The 25,953-nt window shown below is 42.6% G+C and overlaps 1 protein-coding gene across 1 annotated transcript in view; it reads right to left on the reverse strand.

The window, feature by feature from the left end:
* The window catches only part of LOC122810645 (MLX-interacting protein-like), a 1,455,256-nt gene that overhangs the window by 1,253,387 nt on the left and 175,916 nt on the right, over positions 1-25,953 (reverse strand). The window contains exon 3 of the mRNA XM_044082218.1: positions 11,331-11,413. Coding sequence (XP_043938153.1) covers positions 11,331-11,413 — 83 coding nt within the window. The remainder of the gene's footprint in view (positions 1-11,330; positions 11,414-25,953) is intronic.

Genomic DNA, 25,953 nt, shown 5'->3' on the forward strand with positions numbered 1-25,953 from the left:
TTAATGCAATTACATCTCTCACACATTGTGTTCCTAGTTGGCAGTAGTAGAGGGTTGTCTGTGTACTTAAGGCAGTTGCTACCCTGTCTCGGGTGCCCATTTCAATCAGACTAGCAGAAGAAACCATAGGAAATTGCCTTTTCATGGTTTTCAGAATCTGTATAAGAGAGGCCAGCGATAGAGTGGGTACTATCGGAGGAGAGTACCTATAGGTGTGAGTAGGACTGGATAAAATTAATACAACAGCTGCAGCCAAGGGCCTCACACAGAAGTACTGGTAAGGGAAAAAATGCAACTGAGATACCTGGCAAATGGTTAAAACAGTGCAGCGGCGGTGAGTGACCGGCAAACAAGCATAAACCCATGCAAATGCTGGGTTTGAATACCACAAATCAAAGTAAAATAGAAAGACTGGAACTGACCAATCAACCCTTGCCCCTGAACTCTTAGCTCAACACCCTATGCCAGACCAGTTCCAGCCAGTTCACTTACTCCCAACTAACCAGGCCCCAGCCAACACAAGATGGCATAGCAGGCAACAGGAATCACACAAACAGATATGGATACAGCAAAACCTGTAACTAGACTATGTTAAAGATATTTAAACTCTGTTTAGGTCGATTTAACACAGAAGAAAAGATGCACACAAATATAGCAGTAGCAAACAAGAGCAAACTGATTTAAACAAGTTAACCAATTAACCAATAAAAAAGCTCAAAACCGAGGCCTGTTCCAGGAGTCTTCAGACAATATCAAACTGCACCCTCCTGCCACTAGACTGTAGGGGAGCCCTCTTCCAAAAAAGATGGCCTAGAGCTTAAAGGTCGACAGCTATGCCAGTAGCTGCCAACTAAGTGAGGTAATGAACCATACTGAGAAATTTGCTAGAATATTTCAAATGGTTTCAGAAATATGATCCTGCACTCCTAGGTAATACCAGTTGTCCTATATAGCCATTCAGGTGCTCTGCTGTCAGCCATTTAATTAAAAAATGTACCATTCATAAATACATGTGAATCACATTTGTGTGCTCTTATGAAATAAGAACTTTTTTTTATTAAACATTAACATAAGACGAGTTTTATAGATTATGCTAGTAATTTTGAAAGCAAGCTTTGCATAAAAATATCAAACTGTTCTAGAGATGGGCGTTTATATACTGGGAATCTCTGGAAAAGGGTCAGAAGTAAATGGATTAAGAAAACAGTAAAAGGGAAGCTACCTTAACAAAGCAATATGAAGAGTGGTGCTCAAGAGGTGCAGTCAGTGACAGCTCTAAATGCACACACCACCAGACATTGCAACATTTGTTATGGCAGTGACTCCTCCAAGCCAGTTAAGTACTTAGCTGCACTGTACCTGTTCTTGATATTTTAGTGTTATTTGTTGAGAATTTGCTCTTGTAGCGTCTTTAAATATCTAAGAGTTTGGAAAGGTTAGGTCTGCACTCTAGTGGGAGATAGAGGTAGCCTGGTCTCTTCTGTGCTGAAGAATCACTGAAGAAACCTAAGAGTATGTTGCTGTCATTGGCCAGGCGGCTATTTTGCTTAGCTTGTTGATTTTCTCTGCCTGTATAATTGTTGACACATTTGCACAATGCTCATCTCATTTACACAGGGCTCAGCAATGCTTGTAGCTCACACCATCTGAAATTGTGTTTCTGCGATTTCCAGCCTCATCCACACCAGTTAAGTACTTTACTTTGCTGCAATGCACTTGCTCTTGATATTTTACAGTGCTGTTGATATTTTAGTGTCTTATTTGTTGAGATTCTGTTATTTTAGCTTGAGTGACCTACATGTTTGGAAGAGTTTGATCTTCAATCTAGTAGAAAATAGGGGACAGCCTGGTCTCTTCTGTGCTTAAGAATCATGTGTGCTGTTGTGAATGGTCCAGAGGGTTGTTCTGCTTTTGTTTGCTGATTTTCTCTTGTCTGCATAAAGTTGGTGTTTGTGCAATACTTGTCATGCAGTGCCTTGTACTGGCATAAGTAGTTAAACTCAATTATACCTACACAAGCAGCCTCTGAATGGTCTTCAGTACTTAGTTGCATGGAAAGCAACTGGTTTGCTCTTAAAGGAGCACTGACCCAAAAGATTAGGATCTAGATTGTAGTTTTTATCCATAGAGCACCCAAGAGTCAGTTGTACACCTCTCAGATCATGCAATAACCATATGAAAATAGAAGTTATGTTCTTACCATAACGTTCCATGTTAGTTGTCTTCTTCTCGCCTTCTTTCTTGCGTCCCACCCTCCTTCCCCCTAATGTATGTATGTATGGTAAGAACATAACTTCTATATGTTAAGTTGTCAATCTCGCCTTCATTCTTGCTGGATGGGACCGCGTCCCTAGCACCTTGTCCCGGGTGGCCTATCGGAACAGACTCTTGAGAACAGTGGAACCAAAGTTAGCTCTATGTCTAGAAGCTAAATCCAACTTGTAATGAGAAATGAAAGTGAGGAGTAGCCCAAGTAGCCGCTGCACAAATGGTATCAATAGGCAGTCTGTCTTGGAAGGCTATAGAAGTAGCCAAAGCTCTGGTGGAATGGGCTTTAGGTTTGTTAGGCAGCTTTTGGTGTCTTATTTCATAGACAATGGAAATTAGAGATGTTAGCCATCTAGATAGTGATACCTTGGAAACAGAAAGTCCCTTTCTGCCTTCTGCATAAGAGACAAACAGCTGGTCAGATTTTCTGAATTGTTTGGTTCGATCCAAATAGTACCTTAACTGACGAACATCTAGCCAATGCAATTTTTGTTCAGACCTATTAGAATATTCTGGAAAGAACACAGGAAGGTCAATGCTTTGATTTAGGTTAGAAGCAGAGGCTACCTTAGGTAAAAAGGACGGGTTGGTTCGTAAGGATACCCTGTCTTTGTGAAACAACAGATATGGTGGTCGACAGCTGAGTGCCTGAAGTTCTGAAACTCTTCTAGCTGAAGTAATAGCTACCAGAAAGAGAGTCTTCCATGATAGCAATTTCAAAGAACAGGAAGCTGCAGGTTCGAAAGGGGGAAGAATCAAAGAACTGAGAACTAAATTAAGGTCCCACGGAGGAGGAGGATTTCTTATAGGAGGTCTGAGTAGAAAAACTCCCTTCAAAAAGGCTTTGCAAAGCTTGTGGGACATTATGGCAGACTCTGAAATGCCCACATGAAAGTTATTTATAGCTGCCAATTGAACTTTAAGAGTAGAAGGAGATGAACCTGCATGAAAGAGTTCAGCTAGAAAATCAAGAACCATATGGATGGGAGCAGTGAAAGGATCTAATTCCTTCCTTGAGCCCAATAGGCGAACGTTTCCACTTACTCAGATAAATCTTTCGAGTGGAAGATTTATGGGAAGCTATTAAAATATCTCGAACAGAGTGAGATATTTGAGGAAGCCTGGCTAAGGTTGGAACTGGAGGAACCAAGCAGTGAGGTTCAGAGAGGGAGGGAGCGATGTAACTGACCAGACTGATGGATCAAAAGATCTGGAACTAGGTCCAGATGCCAAGGTTGCTCCAACAGAAATTGATGCAGAAAGGGGAACCAAACCTGTCGAGGCCAGTAAGGAGCAATGAGGATCAATGAGGCCTTCTGAGCGATAGCTTTCTGTATCACTTGAGAGATTAGTGGGAAGGGAGGAAATGCATACAGAAGTCCCCGGGGCCAAACTTGGACTAGAGCGTCTCTGCTGGGCTGGCCTGGTAACGGGAAAAGGGTGAAATAATCTCTGCACTTGCTGTTTTGGGGAGTAGCAAAAAGATCGCAGCAAGGCTGACCCCACTTGAGAAAAATTTCTCTCACAACAGAGTCTTTCAGAGACCACTCCTGAGGCATGAGAATAGCTCTGCTCAACTTGTCCGACATTTGATTGGACTTCCCGGGGATGTGCGTTGCTATCAGAAACCGCTGAGAAGAAATCGCCCATTGCCACAGTCTGAGTGCTTCTCGACATAGGGGATAGGACCTGGTTCCACCTTGTTTGTTGATATACCACACTACAGACATATTGTCCGTCTGGATTGCTATCGTTCCCAAGGGAAGAGAGTCTTGAAGGGCTTGCAACGCTAAAAGCACTGCTCTCATCTCTAGAACATTTATGTGCAAGTGGCATTCGTCTGGTGGCCATGTGCCCTGGACAGTTCTGCCCTGATAATGCCCCCCCCACCCGATCAGGGAGGCGTCCGTTGTCAGAGTAGCAACCGGAGGGAAAGGAACAAAGGGTCTTCCCAACAAGAGCTGAGGGGAAGACATCCACCACCGAAGATGATTCTTGCACGTTTGTGTAATCATAATGGTGTGGGACATCGGAAGTTGCTGGTATGACCATTGTGTGAGGAGCATCCACTGAAGGATTCTCATGTGGAATCTGGCTAATGGAAGCAGAGGAATGGCAGCCGCCATAATCCCCAAAACCTTCAGAACTAACCTGGCTTTGACTCTGTTGCTGCTGAAGAGGAGCGAGACCAGTTTGTGTATGTCTGCTATTCTCTGATCTGTTAGTCTCGCAGACATGTTGACTGTGTCTAGATTTGCGCCTATGAAGGTAATAGTACGACAAGGCAACAAAACAGACATTTCGCAATTTATTGAAATGCCTAAGTTTTGACAAATGCGAAAAGTGTAGTCCCTGGCCAGAAGAAGAAGATGCTTGGTGGGAGCTGTGAGGAGCCAGTCGTCCAAATATGGAAACACCTGGAATCCTTGACGTCTCAGGTGAGAAGCTACCACTGCCATGCATTTGGTAAACACCCGGGGGGGCAGTGGTGAGACCAAAGGGCAGGGCCCTGAATTGAAAATGACTGGTTCCCAGCCTGAAGCGGAGGAATCTTCTGGAGCGTCTGTTCATTTTTATGTGATAGTACACATCCTGAAGGTCTATAGAGCACATCCAGTTTTCCTTTCCCAATAGGGGAACGATGGACTGTAGCGTGACCATCCGAAATCTTGTTTTCTTGACCGACTTGTTCAAGATACTGAGATCCAAAATTGGTCTCCAGTCCCCTGTTTTCTTTGGAACTAAAAAGAACCTGGAGTAGATTCCGGATCATTGCTGGTCTGCTGGAACTGGCTGAATTGCTCTTTTTGTAAGCAGCTTTGAAATTTCCAAAGTTGCGATATCCCTTTGAGCGGGTGGAACATCTGGAAGGGATTTTTTTGATTGGTTTGGAACGCGAACGAAGGGAATGGAATAGCCTTCGGAAATGATGGACTGTACCCACTTGTCTTGAGTTAGGGATAGCCAGGCTTCTGGGTACAGTGACAATCTTCCCCAGACTGCCTCCGAAGGTGGACAGTCGGGCAACACCTCAGGGATGCTGAAAGGGCTTATCGGAAAAGTTTTCTCTTTTGCCCTGGTTCTGCGGACCCCCTCTGCCTCTGGGGCGACGTCTACCATTATTGTTCCCTCCCCTGCCTCTGGAGGGGAACCGACTCTGTGCGTCAGGCAAATTCCCTTGAGATTGTTTGCGGAACCACATTTTCCCACCTTTCTGGCCTTTGGGGTAAGGCCTAGAAGGAGTAGAAAAACGGACTCCGACGGCAGAAAGAGTCTTGCCATCAGTCTCGCACCTAGTCAAGGTTTCTTTCACTTGAGGACCAAAAAGAGATGATCCATCAAACGGGGAATTAGTGAACGACGTTTTAAAGGGGTCCGCAAAGTTGCATAGCCGCATCCAGGCATGCCGGCGTAAGGCCACACCTGTCCCTGCGGCACTGCTCGCTCCATCAGCCGCATACGAAAGGAGGTGCATGGAGGAGTTAGCTTTAGAATTCAGGGTAGCCAGCTGAGTGTTCATCTTGTCCTGAAAACCCGCAGCTGTAGGATCCTTCAACATGTCACTCGCTTCTTTGATCAAGTCTCTTTGAAGACGAGTAAAATGGCATAGGTAGTTCAGCGAACGCATTGCAAAGGTCGCTGACGAGAACATCCGCTTCCCGTACCTGTCCATAGACCTAGATTCCTTGTTAGGTGGATGGACAGGCACTGAAGGATCAGCTAGTTCCTTCTTAGTGGCAGCAGCAACCACCATAGCATCCACAGAAACTCCCTTGGTCAGAAATTGTTTATCTGCTGGTGCCGTGATAAATTTTGAGGGTCTCCTGGGAGTGGGGTCCACTGAATCAGGAGCCGTCCATGCCTTTTTTGCTACCACCTGCATGAGGGGTCAAAGGGGAGACACCCAGGAGGTGGAAGGGCGAGAGCCAAACGCCTCAAGATACACAGATTCATCCTCCGAAGGGTTGAGGGCTGGCCAATTTCCCCTCTGTTTGAGGATTTCTAGAATGTCTGCAAAGGAGACATCTTCAGAAGGGGAACGTGGGGAACCCTCGGAATCCTCTAAATCTGTCAGAGGTGACGGACTCAGGTGAGTCTATGTGTTTCCTCTTACACTTTCTCTTCCGAGGGGGCTCTTCTGCCAATTCAGGAGAGGCCTCGGAAGAGGATGAGATCCCCACAGGGGATTCCTAAGGAGCTGGCTCTCTGCGGTCTGGGATGAGGGAGTGAGTAGACTTGACCTGAGGCACCGAAGAGGGAGGGGCGGACGGAGCCGACTGTGGAGTTGAACCAGGTTCCAACACACTCCGCATGACCTCGAACGCACCCCTGTCAGGCAGAGCCAGAGGTCCCCGCTCCGAGAAGCTGAAAACCTCCCTCGGCACCGACAGTGATGGCTCCGAGGCCGATGTCGGAGCCGAACTCACCAGCGCCGAAACACCGAGAGGGAGAGCGAGGTCGGACAAGGGTCCGATGCCACTCACCCCCTCGGAGCCGACGAGGGAAGTCCGGCACCGAGATTCTTCTAAGGAAGAAATCGGAGCCGACGACAGAGCCGAAGACATTTGTATCGGCTCCGACGCTACCACAGTCTCGGTTCCAAAACACCCCAGCTCCGAGCTCAAAGGAGTCGAAGGAGGAACATAATGAGGAACGGAGTCAGGCATCGACTGATGAGTCGGGCTCTGAAGCATTTGGGCCAGTGCCTCGGACTTAAGAAGTCGACTCACTACCCTCTGAAGGTCATGGTCCGAAAGCCTCGATGACCTAGAGGAGTGAGATCTATGGCTCCGTTCAGACAGCAAGGGAGATGCTGGAGCCGAATGAACGGAGCCAAGGGATGGTGACCTGGACCTCTTTCTAGATGTCGGCTCCGAAGGTCTATTCGGAGCCGACACAGGAATTTCCAATACCTCGGCTCCAGCCGGAGCCGAGGGAACCAAAGAAGCTGCAGTCTGAGACTCATCGGCTCCAGCCGGAGCCGATGTAGAAGGAGGTTTCGAAGCCTTAGGCCTCGACTCAGGAGCTGGAGCCGAGGACCTAGAAGCCTTAGAGGGTTTGCCCGAAGTAACAGCAAGGGAACCCTCAGGCTTAAGTAAACCTCTCAATATAAGTTTATTTTTTCTTTCCTGCAGGACTCTGGGACTGAAGCCATGGCATACAGCACAAGAGTCCTGCAGGTGTAAAGGTCCCAGGCAGTAAACACAAGAAGTGTGACGGTCTGTCAGAGACATTTTCTGACAGCACGAGTCACACTTCTTGAAGCCTGAGACCTTTGAATCCTTGGACATTATCAAGGACCGGAAGTGTAACCACCACACAGAACACACACACACCGATTACACTATGAAGAAAGTTACCTAGATTAAACTAATTAAAAATTAGTTAGTTAGCTTAGGTATAAAAATATCCCTAACAAAACACAAACACTCCACTTAGGGATAGCAGGGCCCGAAGGCCTAAGGGAAGAACTTATAAGTTCTTGAGGGAAAAAAAGAGGGAAATAATGGAAGAAAGGGATGAAATACCCTAAACTAAGGGAAATATGAAAAACTAAGTTAAGAAAAGGGGATTTAAACTAGTTTAATAGACTTATTAAACAACTGACCTGAGCCGGTAGAAAAACAACACCTCGATTGCTGTAGCGGCAAACGAGATCTGGGGTAATGCCGCCTGGCATTGTGGGATATAGGGGGAGCATCGAGCCGGTGGAACCAACTCTCGAGCTTTTAGAGTGGCCGAGTCGGAGCCGAGGTCGGCTCCGAACCCATCCAGCAAGAATGAAGGCGAGATTGACAACTTAACATCCATGGATATGCATTTTCCTATCTGTTGCCCGCTTTGTGGAAATGGGCATTCTGAGACAAAATAGCACCTGCCTCACATACAACCACCACCTAACTTGCAAGCAAACCAAGTGTGTGATATAAAGTTACACAGTATCACTGGAGGCAAGGCTCTCACATACAGACACCACTAATTTGTCAGAAATGCACAATACCACACTACATCCACTACACACACTACATCCACTACACACAGACCCACATATGTTGGGGCTATCATGTAATCTACCTAAACCTCAAAGGCCTTCCATATGGAAACAAAAATTAAGTACCCACAGCAGCCTCAAAAACACTCAACTCAATCAGCATCCATCATGAAGCAGGCACCTGTCAGTTTCACAGTGTCTGTTTGTAAGCCCATAAGGCAAGCCTTCCACAAAACAAATAGGAGAATTTCATAGGAGAAATCACTGAAACACTACTTACCAGGCTAACCGAACAGAAGGTCACAGTCAGCTGTCCAATAGAAACCATGACTCATCACATAACACAAGCACCAAATCCTTGGACCACAGGTGCACATATGACTGTGTCACAGTACAAGTGAGTAAATGACCTGACATTTACTTCCCTAGACTATATGAAGACAAACATGATGGATTTCTCAGAATCAGTGTCTGAGGCAAGTATGACTTTAGCCATGAGCAGCATGTTCCTTTCACCTAGAATGATACCACATGAACAAAAAATGGACTTACAACTGGCTTAACTTAGCTTCTGGTGTCAATTAAAGGGGTACAATACACATCTCTCTAGGAAGATATGACAGACTTTCTTAACTGCTTTGCCAGGGATGACCTGCATCAGTCTACAAAAGCTTTGAACATAGCAAATCAAAATTCAGAAAGCATGAAATTACTGCTCAATGGTAGTAGCCTAAACAGAAAACTGCACTCCCTACAGACACTCCTTACCCTAACAAAGGATTCAAATCCCATCATGCATTCAGACTGACCAAATTAGATGAAGGCACTAAAGGAAGCAATATCGCTACATTCGTAAAATAGAATTACACCACCAGACTCGTTAAGCAGGACAACAACCTGGAGCTCTTCCATGTCCAACTTCCATTAACACCCCCGCATATTACATTGTAGCAACTATAGAACCCCCTCTGTCACCCCCTTGACCCATAATTTCTACCTAATAGGGAAGCCCTAGCATTCAGACAAACACCATTCTCTTTGGGAACTTCAACTACCTCTCCATTAACTGGGAAACTTGGTATATTCCCAAATATGTATGCCCAGAGATTTCTGGACTTCATCAATACAAACTCACTGGACCACCTAGTCTGTACCCCAAATGAAAGGTAATAAAATGTTAGTGGTTTTTTTTACCAATATGGGACAGATCTGTTCTCCTACAGTTGTAACATCCGTAGTCAAATCAGGCCATAACTAATTCATTACAAGATTGATATTGAGGCATCTTCCAATAACTCATGATTATGCCAAAATAAATCAATTAAAGCGGAGAGATAACCTGGGAAAATTCATCTATCCCTTCCACCCTGAGAACCCTAGTACAAATGGGGAATCTTCACTGCCAGATTCTATGAATGTGTAAAAACCTTCATAATTAAAAACATCTCCAAGTTTACGAATAACCCCTTACAGTGGAACCATAATATAAACAGATTCTACAATAAAATGAAAAAGCGCACTGCATGTTTAAAAAAATCTAATTTTGCAAATGTCAAAATCACTCAATGAGACAGAGAACTTCAGACCCTAATTAAATCAACCAACGCTAGATACATGGCAGAAAAATAGCCATCTGGAGAAAAAAAAATCACAAAACCTCATTTAACTATGTCAGAAATCTCAGAAATAATGTTCAAAATTTCACTGAGTTAATAGCAAAAGATATCACACATGCTAAGCCTGAAGACATAGCCTACTAGCAGACAAATTTAACTTCAACTACCTTCTCCCCTCCCTCTCGCCCAGACTTCTTAGCATCCAAACCTTCCTATCAAATCTCCCAGGAATAAGTCAAGACAATATCCAAGGACAAGAATACTGCTTCTGTGAGGTCATAACACATTCCCAATCCTGAAACACAACCTGTCAAACCCCTACACAGTCTTTTCAATATTAGCCTTCAAACAGGGTATGCACCAAATAAATTTAAGACTGCAACAGTCATTCCCCTTCACAACAATGGGGCATCAACTGATTGTGGCAACTATAGACCTATAAAGTATGACCAGCCTCGTCTATAAGGCTATGGAAAGAACAATTAAAGAATGAATAATCAAAGACATAGGCAACCTACACACTATAAATCCAAGCTATCTCGGTTTTGTCAAATGCAAACCCTGTCAACTCATCCTGGTTGACTTCTTTGAGAAGGTCACCTCACCAATGGATAAGGGAAAAACTGTTCACACTGCATATCTGGACAAAGGAATTGACACCACTCCATATTCAGGCATAGTTAAAACTCATCCAGCTAAAATAAATCTGTGTAGGTTGTAGGAGAGCAAAATGCATCACAAACAGAACCCACAAAATTAGGGGGGATGGATCTATTTCCATCAAGAGACCTGTCATTAGTCAAGTACCTCAGGACTGAGAACTAGAGGCACTCCTTTTTGGTATCTTCTCAGAGGTCAAGGAAAATGTTGAGGGCTCATAATTAGCAGCATCTACTCAGTACTGACATATCTAATACACAAGTACCTTGTTTCCATGGGGAGACAAGTTGAAAAGTATTTCATCAAGAAAATGTAAAATTAATCAATGATGTCTACAAACATTTTCATAAAGACAAAGTAGGTAGCTTTGTCACAGACACTAAATTTCTAAGCATGCTGTTAAAGCTGAGCCATACCCAAGGAAAGTCGGAACACAAGTGTATGCAGAGACAGGTAACATTACCGAAGTTACAGTTTAATAAATGCATCTGAAAAGCACAAAAACTTAATAATTCTGTCTGGTCAGAACAGCATGCACACACATCAGATGTGTTGCTGAGAAAGGATTTTTAGAGTAATGTGATTGTACTCATGGTGTGACAAGATGACATCACTGGTGCACTTTATTCTGTAATGAAACATGCAGTTTCCATCATATTCTCTCAAAAAAGTATCGTGACAATAAATACATCATAACATGAACACTGTGGACTCATTATTCCTTGCTCCATTTAAAATGAATACCAGCACATTTTTTTTTTTTAATAAGAAATAAATTCATGCCAGGAACCTACCTCAGGCTTTCGATGCTCTTCATTCTCCAGACCTTCCAAGGGAGTGACAAAATTACAGACCGGGTTCTTCTGCCTTTTTACATCTAAATTGGAGGGAAATGATTAAGCAGAGTTAGAGAAACATGATTTAAATGAGACCTGGACTTCATTTACAGTGACATTTAAAAAGTACAGCTGAAGAAGCATATTCACAACAGGTGATGTCTAATGCAATGACCACTGATGCATTAGCACTAATAATCTCTAAAAATAAGTTACAGGCAGGAGAAAATTAATTTGGCTTGACTTCCGGAGGAGTTTGGATGTTCCCAGAGTATTCCCAGTCTCTTCCCCACTCCAAGGACATCAGCAGATTGTTCAACAGAAGAGAGAGTAGACAAAATACTTGGTGCTTTTTGACTGAAAAAAAGAATTCACCAAGATTGCTCATTAATCCTGGCAAGAGAACCTGACTTGGTTAAGGTGGACTGTTCTCCATCTGGGCAAGCCACAAAGGGAAGAAAATGAGAGGTGGCCCATCACCCCGCATTCTTCCCTCTTTGACCTGTGTGACCTGAATAACATGGCCCTACTGATGGGTGTGAAGCAAAAATAATTTGTAGCAGTGACTCCTGTACTGGAATACGTCATGTTATGGGAAGTACGCTCACGTAACTGTAGCCTACTCAAGGATGACTGCTGTACTTTCATTCCTAACACTTGGAAAAAGTACTAAAGTAATTGAAGGAATAACTGGTCACAGATATAAGGGGAGTGGATCCACATGTTAGGCTGCAAAGGTAAACCCGTTCTGCTCCTGAAATGTAAACCTACTTAGCAATGGCTGGAACTCCAGAATCCAGACTCACAGAAACTTTATGCTAACACATTCCTGAAAAAGGCAGCCATAGTGGCTTCTACTCTAGCACAGTGAGCTTTTAGTTATCCTTGTAGGGTTTTCCTAAGGTGTTTTAATACGACGTAGTTTGCCAGTTAACCAAACAGCATTTATTCACTCACCCTGCTCTCCAATCATGAGGGAAACAAAAAGCTGCTCAGCCTTTCTGAAATCTTTCCTACTTTTGATAAAATACCACAAATGCCTGTGACATCCTTTAAGCTGGGGTACTGTTTCCCTTTGTTTTAAGGTTGTTGGGTAAAACATTGGTTAAATGTATGGTTTGATAAAATGTCACTCCTGATACCATCTTGAGCATAACCTCTGTGGCCCATTAGCCTTAACACCTATACCCTAAAGCTTAAAAATAGCCCATAAATTTGGTGTAAAAATACATTTGGTGTAAAACGAAACAAGTTAAAATACAGCCAAAAGGTTAGCTTATGCCCATGGAAAGACTTGGAGTTAGTGTTAGCCCCGCTCCACTCCTCTCATGCTAAGCACCAATTACTGAACTCCCCTATCCCTATACCCATTTCCTTCTCTTCCATTATTCCACATCCTATCAGTCATCCATCAAAATTGGCCTGCCCCCTAACAAAATGCAAACAAGTAAAAAAAAAAACTAATTACCCTAACGCCTATACTGTTTCTATTTTACCATCTTACTACCTACGAACAAACACTTGACCATGGTATTCACTACCCAAATGGTCAGACAGAACTTCACACAAACACTGTGCCATCCCCAGCAGACCAAACATATCACCCTGAATAATATATCACCCTTGTAAAGTCACTAAACACAATACTAAAGAGAAAAACTATATAAAACTCAGACTCCTAAAGCTTAGACTATCCTGGTCACTATAACCTAACACACGGAGACATCCTTCCCAATCCTGGCCCACCCATACCCAATAAACTCAACTCCCCCACCACAACCCCCACAGCCAGACTATCCCTTCTTCACTCCCACTAGTTCCATCCTAGCATTTCACCTAAATATTAGAAGCATTAATAAGATTCCCAACCTACACACCCTCCTAGCAACCCACTCCCCAGACAATGCGTCTTACAGAAATCTGGCTAAAACCTAGTACTACCGACAATGAAATACTACCCCCAGGATATAATATTCACCAGTTAGACCGTGCTACAAGGAAAGGAGGTGGGATAGCAGTCCTTTCAAAATACTCCTTTAATACAGACACCATTCAACCACCCCAATTCAATAATGCAGAACTCCTCATAACCATATTACAGATTAACCAGCACAAATGTTTAAACATGGTCTGTGGATATATTCCGCCAGGCAACAATACCCTAGAGGATATCCTGTACTGGTTTATCCTATACCTATCCCCAAGAAACCATAGTTCTTGGGGACTTTAACACCGACTGGCACTCCCTGCTCTTCAGAACCCCACCCACCTCACTCCTATAAACTTATCTGGATTTAAACAGACCATAACCTCTCCCACTAGGATAAACCAACCAACAGGTAAAATATCCTAGACTGGATCCTAGTTAATAGCCAACCCCAAATGTATACAGCTGGCACTCTCCCTGACGACCTTAGTGACCATTTTCTAACCTATATCATAAAACATAAGGTAGGAAATCCTCACCAGACCAAATATAAAATGGTTAGAAACAGAAAAAACCTTGTCACTGCAATATTCCTAAACAAACTACAAGCAGATGACTGGTCAGAATTTAAAAAATTACCATTAGAAAAAGGCTATAGCTCACTTTAACACTAAATTCCTAAGTATCCTTGATTCCCATGCTCCAGCACGTACAATAAAATCTAGATCAAATACAGCACCATAGCTCACAAAAGATACCAAATCTAAAATCCAAATTAGGAACAGAGCCTGGGCCAGCTGGAGAACTGAAGCCCCACTCGGCCATCTAAAATATCAACTCAGGAGTAACAAAAAAAAAAAAAAAAAAAAAAAAAATCTTTTACTGGATAAAAAAAGTTTACCACAATCTTCTAGAAAAACACCAAAATAACCCCCAAAAGTTATGGGTAGGCTTAAATCAACTACTTCATTCAGGTCATTCTACTACCCCAACCCCAGCTAACCTTACCTATAGTTCCCCAGAGACCATAGCTAGCACTTACAATTTTTTCACTGAAACAATCCGATCCCTAGCAAATTAATTAACATCCAGAAACAAACCACACGCCTAATCTATCCACTAAATCACCCCGAATTTAGCTTCCAACTAATATCCACTAGTTTTATCAAAACTCTTCTAAAAAAACTAAAACATACCACCCTAGCTGCTTACCTCCTCCCTGCAGAATACCTAGATAGCTGCAGATGCCAGTGCATATCCCATATCTATCCCTATCAACAGAACCTTATCCGAAAATGCTATCCCCTCCCTCTGGAAAATATCACGTCATCCCACTCCATAAAGGTGGTAGCTCTACAGCCATATCCAACTATAGACCCATTGCCATTCTTTCCCCACTAATCAAAATAATGGAGAAATGTGTACACAAGCAACTAATGCAATACCTTATACAGAATAAATTACTATCCAACTCCCAACATAGCTTCAGGCCATACCACAGCACCACCTCAGCCCACCTTTCCTTTACTAATGCCATAAACCAAAACAGAAATGACAATAGGCTAACCTCTGCCCTCTTCCTTGACCTATCAAAAGCCTTTGGACATGGTCAACCATGAACTTGTCATACTTTCTCTAAAATCTATTTCCCTCAATAAGCATGCTATCCAGTGGTTCCAGTCCTACCTGACTGGTAGACAACAGACGGTACAATGGCAGGACAAACTCTCCAATCAGCTACCTCTCACAATTGGTGTCCAAGGGTCCATACTTGGTCCGCTACTCTTCTCTACTTTTATCAACAACCTTCACACTGCTATCCCTGCAGCTGCCTGTATTCAATATGCAGATAATTTCACTGATCTGCTCAGCCACCTCCCCATCCCAACTGCAAATTTTAACCCAAAATACATTTAACACTTTTGAGAACTGGCTCACCAACCAACGCCTACTACTGAACTCCAATAAAACTAAACTTCTACTTTTCACCCCCACTAGTAGATCTGCCACATGTCATTTTCTGCCACATCTAACAATGGCACCACTATCTCCCCAGATCAACACACTAAACTTCTTGGGGTTATCATAGCCAATCTCAAATTTGACCTACAGGTCAACAAAACCATACAGACCCTCAATAAGAAGCTTGGATCACTGTATAGAAACAAGACGCTTTTAATCCTACTGGCTAAGATTGCAATCGCCCAATCACACCTACTCTCTATTCTTATATGCCTCACCTGTACTCTCAAACCTCAACAAAACTGAATTAAGCTATCCCATAGCTACAACCATATTGCCAGATTCACCACTGGCTCCACCTATAGAACCCACCACTGCCAGAACCTGAAACTAGAGTGGCTAGAACTTCCCAGCTTAATACAATTCAATCAACTCTTAATAGCACACAAAGTTCTGTACCACCCAAAGGATACCCCCTCACTAATAAATATTAAGCCATACAGCAACCAGAGATCCCTATGGTCAGCCAATAAATTACTGGTCCAAACTAACAAAGCCAATAACTCAGCTGGTGAATCCCCCTTCGCCAACTTTGTTGGCAAAACCTGAAATTCGTTGCCAAACTATATAACTCTACAATCCTCCAAAAGTCTCTTAAAAAAAAAAAAAACTCAAACAGCATCTCAAAGCGAACTGGCTATGCCCATGTACCAACCCTGATTAAGTTATAAACTGATAGCATAATCAGTAATTATTATTACATGTAACTATGCCACCAAGCTCTGTATCCAGTCTAACTTGTAATTGTGTCTGTCCATGAGAATTGTGAAGTTCCTACTAGGGAGCACTACAATGCAAATAACGTAATAACCACTTTGTTTTTATATATTCTAGTTTTCTAACTTCTTTTATAATCTATGTATGTCTATGTGGAGCTTTTCTCCTTGGGCTTCTGCTGAAAATGGACATGTATCCAGCTGGACTACCCAGGTAAACAAATGTAAAATAAATAAAATAAAAATAAATAAAGGAGAAACAGATCCTAAGGATCACTTACCCTAGGTACTACAGGTGATTGGACTTACCACTTTAGGCACCGATTGCAACGAGTCATATCATCTAGGTAGGAGAACATGGACCAAAGAAAGCTCACTGTATTAAGGTTAGCCATTCAGTGGTATAAAAACTGGCTTTGGGTGATGTAGTCATATCAACTAATGTCATGAAGGGTCATGGGAATTTTCCAGCGTTAGGCTGAGGACCCAGCCTACTCAGATGTATGCTTGGGAATCATGCAAACAGTGGGAAGGGTCTTTGTGCCCCTATTGGTCAGCATGTGCCCAAAGCCCAGAAGCCTGAATAAGTAAGCTATGGGGCACCTGGTGTCCAGTTGCCCAGACTGAATTACCTTGGCCAGCTCTGATGAGCAAAAGCTTGAGATAAAACCGACCTACCAAAAAATGAACTAAGGATTGCTGCATTGAATTTAAGTTCAATGACCAGACACAGTTTGGAAGTGGATGACATGATGGTTAGGAAGAGATTGGATATTCTGTTTAGACAGGAGAGAAGGCAGAATGGCAGTGTAGCAAGGTCCCTTACCCTGCGATGTAGAACCTACTACATTGGGGGAGGGAAGACAGTCTAGAAATTGTATAGAAACTGATGAAGAGATGGTGTAATCTTCTAGATATAGCGAGGAAACATTATCAAAATCAGTTACAAATTCATGGCAAACACACACCAATGGAAAGACAGGGTAGTCTTCATTATCTCAGACTATGCTCTTCAGCAGAGCTGTGAAGATAAGTGAAAGAGGGCATTAAACAGCAGTTGCAGGATTTCCTTGATAAAACAGGACAAATGAGTTGGTCTTAATGAAGGAGGTCTGAATATTCATATTGGGACAGGTGAAACAACAAGAAGACTGCCAGAGTCCACAGGGTTACGGCATCAGTAATAAGGAAGGAGAATACATTCTAGACTTGTGTCCGATAAACAGCTTAGGGGTACCAGCACATGGTTTACAGAGAGAATCTTACAAGATCAACATGCAAATATGGCAGACTTCCTCCAAGCGAGGAGAGGGCAAGTCATCTATAGTGAAGCAGTCAGTCTCTAGAATAAATCAGTGATGACCACAATCCAAGGCAAGCAATTCAGATCAAAAGAAACCAGGCTGAACACCTGAGTTGAATGGCAGTGTTTCTAAACAGCATGTGCAAAGACAATACAACAGGAACAGCAAAGCCAGGTATGGAAATAAGGTACATAAAGAAAGCTGGTGGTGGAATGCAAAAGCTCAAGAAGTTATCAAAAGGAAAGAGCGGCTTCCAAGATGGTTGCACACAAACAGGTTGATTTCAACTCTGCCAGTGTGAAATCGGAAACTGAGAAAAAATGGTCAATGAAAACTATGAGTCTGGGTAAAATTAAGACACTGGCTAGTAATTACAATACCAGCAAAGAACAAATTTGAGCAACCTCAGCCAAAAGCAAGCAGAAAAGGATAAGAGAAAACTCTGGTTGGGAAAAAGCCTGCAGTTGTTCAGCAAAAAGCAGTTCAAGTTTTAGCCTTGGTACAGGAGATGGATTCTAGTAATTCAGAGGAAAACCTATCACACAACACATGCCTATAAAAAAAAATGAAGAAGCCTTAACTAGCTATTAACATAAGCTGATAAACCTGCAAAAATAAGAGGCATAAATGAAGAAAAGGCTGGCTTAGTATAAGGCTTCTCAAAAACAGCTGTTTAAAAAAATTGCCAAGTCAGAAGATACAGTGTGCAAAGAAAACTTGAGGTTTTTCTGCTGTGACAGAAAAATTAGAAGGAACAGATTGCTTATTTCTGTCTTCACAAAGTTAATACAATGAGAAAGGTGTTCCACAGCAGGAATTGTGAATTGAAAGAGCAGTGTTTGTGTACTCCAAACCTGACCATGAAAAAACTGCCAAGACCTATATTAGTAACGATGCAATAACAGAAGAAAGAATTGATCCTGACAAAATTGTAACAAAAAGTAAAACTATTAAAAAATGTAGACAAGACTGCTTGTGGGAAATGACTGTTTACTGTAAACCAGGAAGAAAAGCAAGTTTATCCCAATAATCATGAAATCTCAAGAGGCATGTGGGAGATTCAAGCTGCTGTATACAGCTGCCAAATCCTTTCTTTTCCTCAGGAGAATCAAACACATTTTCTGATGCAAAACAAATTAGAGAGGAAATAAAGTTTATCCGACAAAGACTGAACCAGCAAACAGAATGGGATTCTACTTCTCAAATCACTGGACAACAAGTGTCCATAGACAAACTGTCAGTGAAACCCTTTCAATTGTTCCAAATGAAAACACTGGAGGAAAAAAAAGCTGACTAGAAGAATCAGGAATTCATTGTATGTGACAGCAGCAACCAAACAGGAAAACAGGATATGCAGGAAAAAACAACAGCCAAGCGATCCACAAGCAGCAGTTTATTTAAAAAAGAACTCTGACGTCTCGGCCACAGCCTTCAAGGAGTAAAAAAGTACAGTTTTGTACCTACCATAAATGTAGATGTTAGAGGATCTCCACTGCTGCAGTCCTTACATATGGGTAGTCCGCTGTCCACAATCGGCCCGAATACCAAAGGGCTAGAACCGGCGTCGGTCATCGGCGCCCGAGACTGACGTCAGTACGTGCCAGTACAAATGCGCATGACCGACGCCATATACTCAGTCTTTCTTGCCTCAGACGCCAGAATGCAAAAAACACCACCCAAAACCCAACCTAAAAAGGGGGAAGGAGGGAGGGAAAATTGGACTGCAGCAATGGAGATCCTCGAACATCTACATTTATGGTAGGTACAAAACTGTACTATGTTCTTCGTCTCCCATTGCTGCAGTCCTTACATATGGGTCGAATCCCAGAGCAACGGAAAAAAGGGGAGGCTGGCCAACTAAATAGCATTAGGAGCTGCTAACATGCCCTGTAAGATTGCAGTGGCAAACCCAGCCCTAGACCTAGAATAAAGAGGTAAATGATAATGCTTTGTAAAGGTATGTACAGAACTCCAAGTAGCTGCCTCTAGAATGTCTTTAGTAGCTACCCCTCTCAAAAAAGCAGTAGAGGGGGCCGTAGCCCTAGTAGAATGAGGCCTGATCCCAACTGGAACATCCTTTCCATGATGAGTGTAACAAAAAGCAATACAATGGCCAATCCACTTGGAAATAGTTTGTTTCGAGACAGCTTTCCCTTGTGAAGTCAAAGCAAAAGAAACAAATAATTGTTGAGATCTTCTGAACTCTTTGGTTCTGTTCAAATAATACCTTAACTGCCTATGTACATCCAAAGATTGCAAAACTTTTTCCCCTTTATTTTGGGGGTTAGCATAAAAAGTAGGCAAATGTATAGATTGGTTCAATGCCACATTAGAAATCACTTTAGGCATAAAAGTAGGATTAGTACGTAAGGAAACTCTGTCATTGTGAAAAATCAGAAAAGGTTCCACTGCCATGAGGGCCTGTAATTCAGATACCCTTCTAGCAGAAGTAACAGCCAACAAAAAAGCAGTCTTCCAAGACAACAACTTCAATTCAACTGTAGCTGCAGGTTCAAAAGGAGGCAGCGTCAGCTTTTCCAAAACAAAATTAAGATCCCAGGCAGGAGTAGGAGCTCTTCGTGGGGGTCTTATATTCTTTGCCCCTCTAAGAAACTGTTTAACCAATGGATGTGAAAACAAAGGAGGGTCACAATCATAGTGAGCAGAAATAGCTGCAGCATGCACTTTTACAGAAGAGAAGGACAAACCCTTGTCCAATAATACAGTCAAATATTGCAATGTACAACTCAAATTAGGCAATTTGACATCAAAGCCTTTAGCTGAACTCCAAAGAAAAAAACTCTTCCATTTATCAGCATAAACCTTTAGAGTACTAGGTCGCCTGGCTTCCAAAATAACATCCAAAACTTGTTGAGGGAGCTGAAGGCCCTCCTTCTTTAAAACAGAATCGCCAGGCTGTCAGGTGTAGGGATTGCACCCTGACATTGAGAAAATGATTGTTTTCCTGAGACAATAAGTGAGGAATCTGTGGTAATGGCCAAGGTGTCCCATGAATTAAGCTCCTCAACAGAGGGTACCAATGCTGACGAGGCCAATCCGTGCTATAAGAATCATGCAAGGTTTGTCCCTCCTGACTTTCAACAGTACCTTTGGAAGAAGAGGCAAGGGAGGAAAAGCATACACGTGAAGGTTGCTCCAACTGAAGGATAGTGCATCTATTTTCCAGGCTGTTGGATGAAACAGCCTTGTGCAAAACAGTGGCAGTTGGAAATTCAGAGGAGAAGTGAACAGATCTATGTCTGGAGTTCCCCAAGCCATGGTCAACTGAAGAAATACCTGAGGGTCCAACTTCCATTCGTGAGGATCCACAATCTGTCTGCTCAGAACATCTGCTAAAGAATTTTGCGCTCCTGGCAGAAACTGTGCTCGAAGAGTGATGTGCAGATTTAAAGCAGTTTCCCATAACAGCATTGCTTGTCTGCAAAGAGGGTAAGAATGAGTTCCCCCCTGCTTGTTGATGTACCACATGACAGTTGTGTTGCCTGTTCGAATCAACACCAGTCCTGGTTGAAGTAGGCCCTTGAATGCTTCCAAAGCAAATTGAACTGCCAGCATCTCTTTCATGTTGATATGCAAGTGAAGTAGCTCTGGGGGCCAAAGGTCTTGAACCCATTTTCCTGTGAAATGAGCTCCCCAGGCTGACTCCGAGGCGTCTGTCGTTAATATCTGACTTGCCTCTGGTTGGGTCACAGAGAGTCCCTTGTTTAGGTGACATTCCTGAGCCCACCACACAAATTCTTTCTGAATGCAAGGCAGAATCTGAATGACAGTGTCCAAATCGTGGCTGTGTTGAGTCCAAACGCTTTTGAGATACCATTGCAGCTTCCTCATATGCAGTTTGGCATTGGGAAGTACTAGAATGCAAGATGCCATGAACCCCAAGGCTTGAAGGACTGTCCTTGCAGTCAGCCTGGACATTACTGATAACTGTTGGAAGTATAGGTGAAGATTTCTTTGTTTGTCCGGGGTAAGAAATGCCATGTGAGCAGCTGTATTCAGTCTTACACCCAGAAAACACATCTCTTGTGAGGGTACTAGACTGGACTTGATTTCGTTCACAGAATACCCTAGGCATCTTAAAACTGTCATTACATACTGCAGATGAAGAAGTTCGTGCTTGCCCTGAGCCAGAATCAAACAGTCGTCCAGATAAGGATAAATTTGAATTCATTTTAGTCTGAGAAAAGCTATTACTGGAGCCAGGACTTTTGTGAATACCCTGGGCGCAGTAGACAAGCCAAAGGGCAATGCAGAGAATTGATAATGCAAATTCCCATTCCGAAATCTCAGGAATTTCCTGCAACTGGACCTGATAGGAATGTGAAGATAGGCCTCTTTGAGATCCAGAGTCACCATCCAGTGATCTTTGCCCAGCATAGGTAACAGCTGTTGCAGTGTTAACATCTTGAATTTTGGAATTTCCAGAAAGGTGTTTAGAATGGACAAATCCAGAATTGGTCTCCAAGTATTTCCTTTCTTTGGCACTAAGAAAAGACGGGAATAAAACCCTGTGCCCCTTTCTGCAGAAGGTACTTCCTGTATTGCTCCCAACTGAAGCAGAGAAGAAATTTGTGCCTGTGCTTCCAGTCTTTGCTGATGAGGCACATCCGGCATACCTCTGAAAGGAGGGAATGTGTGAAAATAAAATTTGTAGCCTCGATTTATTATGTCCAATACCCATTTGTCCTGGGTAACCAAATGCCAATTCCTTTTGAAAAGTCCCAGTTTTCCTCCTAGAGGAGCTGCCAGCAAGGCAGAGTCCGGCAGCTGAAGACACAGGTCATTGGGTCTGTTTCCGAAAGGACTGACCCCTGCCCTCCCCAGCAGAAAGGGTAGAAGAACTCAAAGTCCTAGAAGTAACAGGGCCCTGAGAGGAAGCCCTACCTCTACCTCGCCTCGACCTGCCCCTAGATTGATAATCCAAGAGGGAAAGACCATCCCTTAGCAGGCCAATTTCTACTGAACTTAGGGGCTGAACCTGTAAAAGTCCTTAACCGTCTGCATAGACTTAGCTTTTTCCTCCATTTTTTTTAAAACTGACTCTACTGGAGGGCCAAAAAGAACATCAGATTGCAGAGGAGCATCCATAATTTGAGCCTTAACATGCTCTGACAAGGTCTGATCTTTAAGCCAGGCATGCCTGCGAACAACTGAACTAGTAGCAGCCACCCTGGAAGAAGCCTGTAAAGCATCAAAACCACACTGCAAAGAATGCTTACCAACTTGGTCTGAAGCATGCACTAAATCCTGAAGCTCCTTACATTCAATACCTTCAGCTAAAGCATCTACTTTACATTTCAATTGGCCCAGCAAATAATTTTGATACCTGAGCATATGAAACTGACAATTTAAAGCTCTCATAGCCAAAGTAGAAGAGGTATACAGTTTTACCCCACCTATCCAGGGCCCTAGCATCCTTGTCCAGAGGAACTGGATTCTTAACCACAGAAGCCCTAACACCTTTGGGGCCTTGAGTAATAGTTTCTGGATCAGCCCTAGGACTCTTAAATAAGTACTTGTGAGCTTCCGGAACCCTGTAGTATCTATCTGGTTTAACCGGGGCAGGAGGCAGAGAATCTGGGTTAAGGGCAGCCTCAGAAAATACATCCTGAACAACATCCAGTACAGGGGGAATAGCCAAGGGCCTATGCTGAGGCAAAAACAAGAATTCTCTTAGCCTTTTACGAGAATCAGAATAATCCTGGCCTTCCCATTTGAAATGTTCCCTCATGGAATGCAAAGTCTCAGAGAAAGAAAAATCTTCTGGAGGGGACGTAGAGGAGTAGTGTCCTCAGCCTCCGAATCAGAATAGGGAGGAAATCCTGAAGTTCTTCCACAGAAGAATCTGACTCATTGGAAGACTGAACCAAACCCTCCAACTCTGTCTGTACCCTGGGCCTCTTCTCAGGGGGGGGCATAGAACCCCTAATTAAAGTTATCAAATCTTCAGCCATCTTTAACATGTGCTTCCTAGGAGCTGGACCCTGGGGACTAGCACCAGCAGGGGCAGACTTAGACTTAGAATGGCTTTTGCTTTGAGAAGGAGGAGGCCCAACTACCCTATGAGGGGAGGGAACCACCGACATCTGAGAAGCACCCTCAGCCTGGCCTAACACAGGAGAAGCCACTACCTGTAGTAACAAAGGCTCCCCGTGAGACTCAGGTAAACTTTCAGAAGGAGCCGCTGAAGTATTCGGTAGTTCTACAGAACCGGCGTCCGGAGTGGACGACTCATCCTGTTTGGACCGCAAAGCCTTCTCTTTGCGTTTCTTAGAAGAACCAGGCGTCGGAGAATCCGACGGCATGTTGTAATTACAACGTTTACCAAACGCAAGCCTAGCACAGTCCAACCGACGTTTAATAGCACACTTGTTAAAAGTAGCACAAAAGCGACACCCAACCACGTCGTGCTCAGGCCCTAAACAAGGAATACAGAGTGAATGGTAATCTCTATGAGGAATCTGCTTCCCACAAGAAATACAGTTATTAACTTTTTCTGACATCCGTCAATACTGAGGCAAGAAAAAGACAAAAGTGTCCCCAACGGGGTACTTAGCCCAACTTGGTCTCCGGTCTGAAACTCAAAAACCGACAATTCCAGAACGCCGAACGGCACTTGCAAAAGGCTGCTTCTGCTTAGGACCACGCGGCAAGAAAGACTGAGTATATGGCGTCGGTCATGCGCATTTGTACTGGCACGTACTGACGTCAGTCTCGGGCGCCGATGACTGACGCCGGTTCTAGCCCTTTGGTATTCGGGCCGATTGTGGACAGCGGACTACCCATATGTAAGGACTGCAGCAATGGGAGACGAAGAACATCCATCATAAACCACAGTACATTTTATACTAAAACAAGATTGCCAATTATACAATTAACCAATAAAAATTGGCAATTAATTAAATAACACTCTCCAATTAAAGTCCTCATTTAGACCCAAAGGAGACATTGTTTTAAACTTCAGCATATATACAGCTTCTTTATACAAAAGAACTGATTTGGTATCTACATTATTATAACCATTAACTTGTATTTGTTCTAAAACAGTGCCCTGTAGTTCTGTACTAATACCATTATGTACATTAAAAAAATGCATAGCTATAGGGCTAGTTTCTTTTTTATTTTCAATGTCCCTAACATGTTCTAAGAGCCTCACCTTAAAGGCACGTTTCGTTTCACCAATATAGATCTTATGGCATGGACATTGTAAAGCATATATAACACACTCAGAAGTACAAGAGAATTGTTGTTTGGTATTAAATCTAATGCCATTAATATATGGAAATTCAGGTACAATATGTCTACAAGCTTTACATTTATTACATGGATAGGTACCAACTAAAGTAATATTCTGATGCAATGCATCCAATGGTGGCTCATATTTACTTTTAACTAAAAAGTCTTTTATATTCTTACCCCTACGGAAAGAAAATTTAAACTTTAAATTTAACCATGTTTGGATATTATTTAAACATCATAAATAATCCCAAAACTGTTTAATAATCTTTACAAGTTCTTCAGTGAAACATCCAAATGTGGACACAAAATATACAATTTCCTTATTATTTTCCTTATGTCTACCATGTCTTTCAAATCTAACTTCACACTGATTATAACTATGTCTTTCATTATTATTCAGACGCTCATAGCTGTCTTTCATTATTTGTTGGCTATAACCCCTAGCTATAAAAGATTCTGCCATGGCAAGCAATTCTCTATCACGTGTCCGTGCTTCATTACATAACCTATAGACCCCTTAGCATTTCTCCATAAGGCAAAGCCTGCAAAGTATGAGGTGGATGGTCACTAGTGCCATGCACATACTGAAAACCACCTTCAAATTTTTTATTTATAGATGTAACTAAACTATACCCATTTGAAATATCCAGCACTGTATCCAAAAATGGGACTCTAGTACCAATATTTACACCATCAAATTTTAAATTAAATCTATTTATATCCAAATCTGATGCAAATTGATGTATAGAAGATTGACCCCCTTCTATCAAAAAAATCAAGTCATCTACGTATCTATAATATTTAATAACATGACAATGAAAAAAACTATGCCTGTAAATGACTTCCGACTCAAAAAGACCCATAAACAAATTAGCATACATGGGGGCAAAAGAAGCCCCCATAACTGTTCCTTTGAGTTGATGGTAAATAACCTTATTAAACTCAAAAGAATTATGTGTTAATGAGAAATATACCAAATCCACTAAATATTCAGTAGAAGGTGAATCACCCAGAAAAAATCTGATGGCTTATATACCAGCCCCATGCTTAATATTAGTGTATAGGCTTTTTACATCGATGGTCATCCAGTACATGTTCTTATTCCAAGAAATGCCTTTTATCTTTTCAAAAAAATCAAACACACCGACAATATAAGGTGGTAGTCTATTCACATATTTTGCCAAATAATTATGCAAAAAAGTTCCTAAATTATAAAGAAAATACTGACGTCCTGAGACTATTCGTCTACCCGGAGGTTTAGTTACATTTTTATGAATTTTTGGTAGACAGTAGAAGTTAGCCATGCGGCACCCTTCTATACCAAACTTTTTCTTCATGTCTAAAGGAGAAAA

The sequence above is a fragment of the Protopterus annectens genome, chromosome 9.part0 (assembly GCF_019279795.1).
Source record: "Protopterus annectens isolate FY-2018-M chromosome 9.part0, PAN1.0, whole genome shotgun sequence".
NCBI lineage: Eukaryota > Metazoa > Chordata > Ceratodontiformes > Protopteridae > Protopterus > Protopterus annectens.